The sequence below is a fragment of the Arabidopsis lyrata genome, assembly GCF_000004255.2.
Source record: "Arabidopsis lyrata subsp. lyrata unplaced genomic scaffold ARALYscaffold_117, whole genome shotgun sequence".
Lineage (NCBI taxonomy): Eukaryota > Viridiplantae > Streptophyta > Magnoliopsida > Brassicales > Brassicaceae > Arabidopsis > Arabidopsis lyrata.
In genome coordinates, this window is record NW_003302469.1 from 1 (window position 1) to 807 (window position 807).

The 807-nt window shown below is 41.9% G+C and overlaps 1 protein-coding gene across 1 annotated transcript; it reads right to left on the bottom strand.

Annotated features, from left to right (window-relative positions):
- Nucleotides 1–216: 216 nt before the first annotated feature.
- On the bottom strand, nucleotides 217–617 carry LOC9298941 (inorganic phosphate transporter 1-1; the record flags this gene model as incomplete). The annotated part of the gene is made up of 1 exon (XM_002862816.1): nucleotides 217–617. A coding segment is annotated over exon 1 (401 nt), but the record flags the coding sequence as incomplete, so codon positions are not given.
- Between the last annotated feature and the right edge of the window lie 190 nt (nucleotides 618–807).

An 807-nucleotide genomic window follows, 5' to 3' on the forward strand; every position in this document is an offset into this window, starting at 1 on the left:
ACGGGTCTTCTTGTTAGCATATTCAGACATGATGGTGGCAGAAAGAGGGTAGTCACCTCCAATACCAAATCCCAGCCAAAACCTATATAATGGTTTATATATTAAATATTTTTATCAGTTTCAAGCGTGACTAATTTTAAAAACTTGCATACACCATGAGATTATCGATTAACTATATGTGGTGTATATGATATTAAAGTTGGATGAAAATTGTACCTGAAGAAGCAAAGGGTGGTCATGACACCCTTGGCTTCGTGGCCAAAGGAGAGACCAGAAGCGACAGAGCACACGATCATAATGATCAAAGTGAGACCGTACACTTTTTTCCTTCCGAGTTTGTCACCGAGCCATCCGAAGAAGAGTTGACCAGAAAGGGTTCCACAGAGGGCCACACCGTTGACCGCGGCCGCAACATGAGGGGGAAGTGAGCCAGGCTTCGCTGACGTCGGGTTGAAGTAGTAGATTCGGCCAAGGAGCTTGGTGACCAAGGACACGCAAAAAAGATCGTACGCATCGGTAAAGAAACCCATACCGGCGATGACAATCGCCGTGAAATGATAAAGTTGCGTCTTCGCAACATCGAGTGCCTTTAGCACTCCTAGTTGTTTTTCAGCCATTTAAGCCTCTCTTGCTTCATGAAGTAAAAGTAAATATCTTTCATTCAAAAAAAAAAAAAGTTAAAGGAAATATCTTAACTAGAATTTTTTTCATTCAAAAAAAAAAAAAGTTAAAGGAATTCCTTAGGGTCGCCCTTTCCGTTGTACCTTTCCAATTTGATTTTCTTGGATCCGCGGACGGAAACGCTTG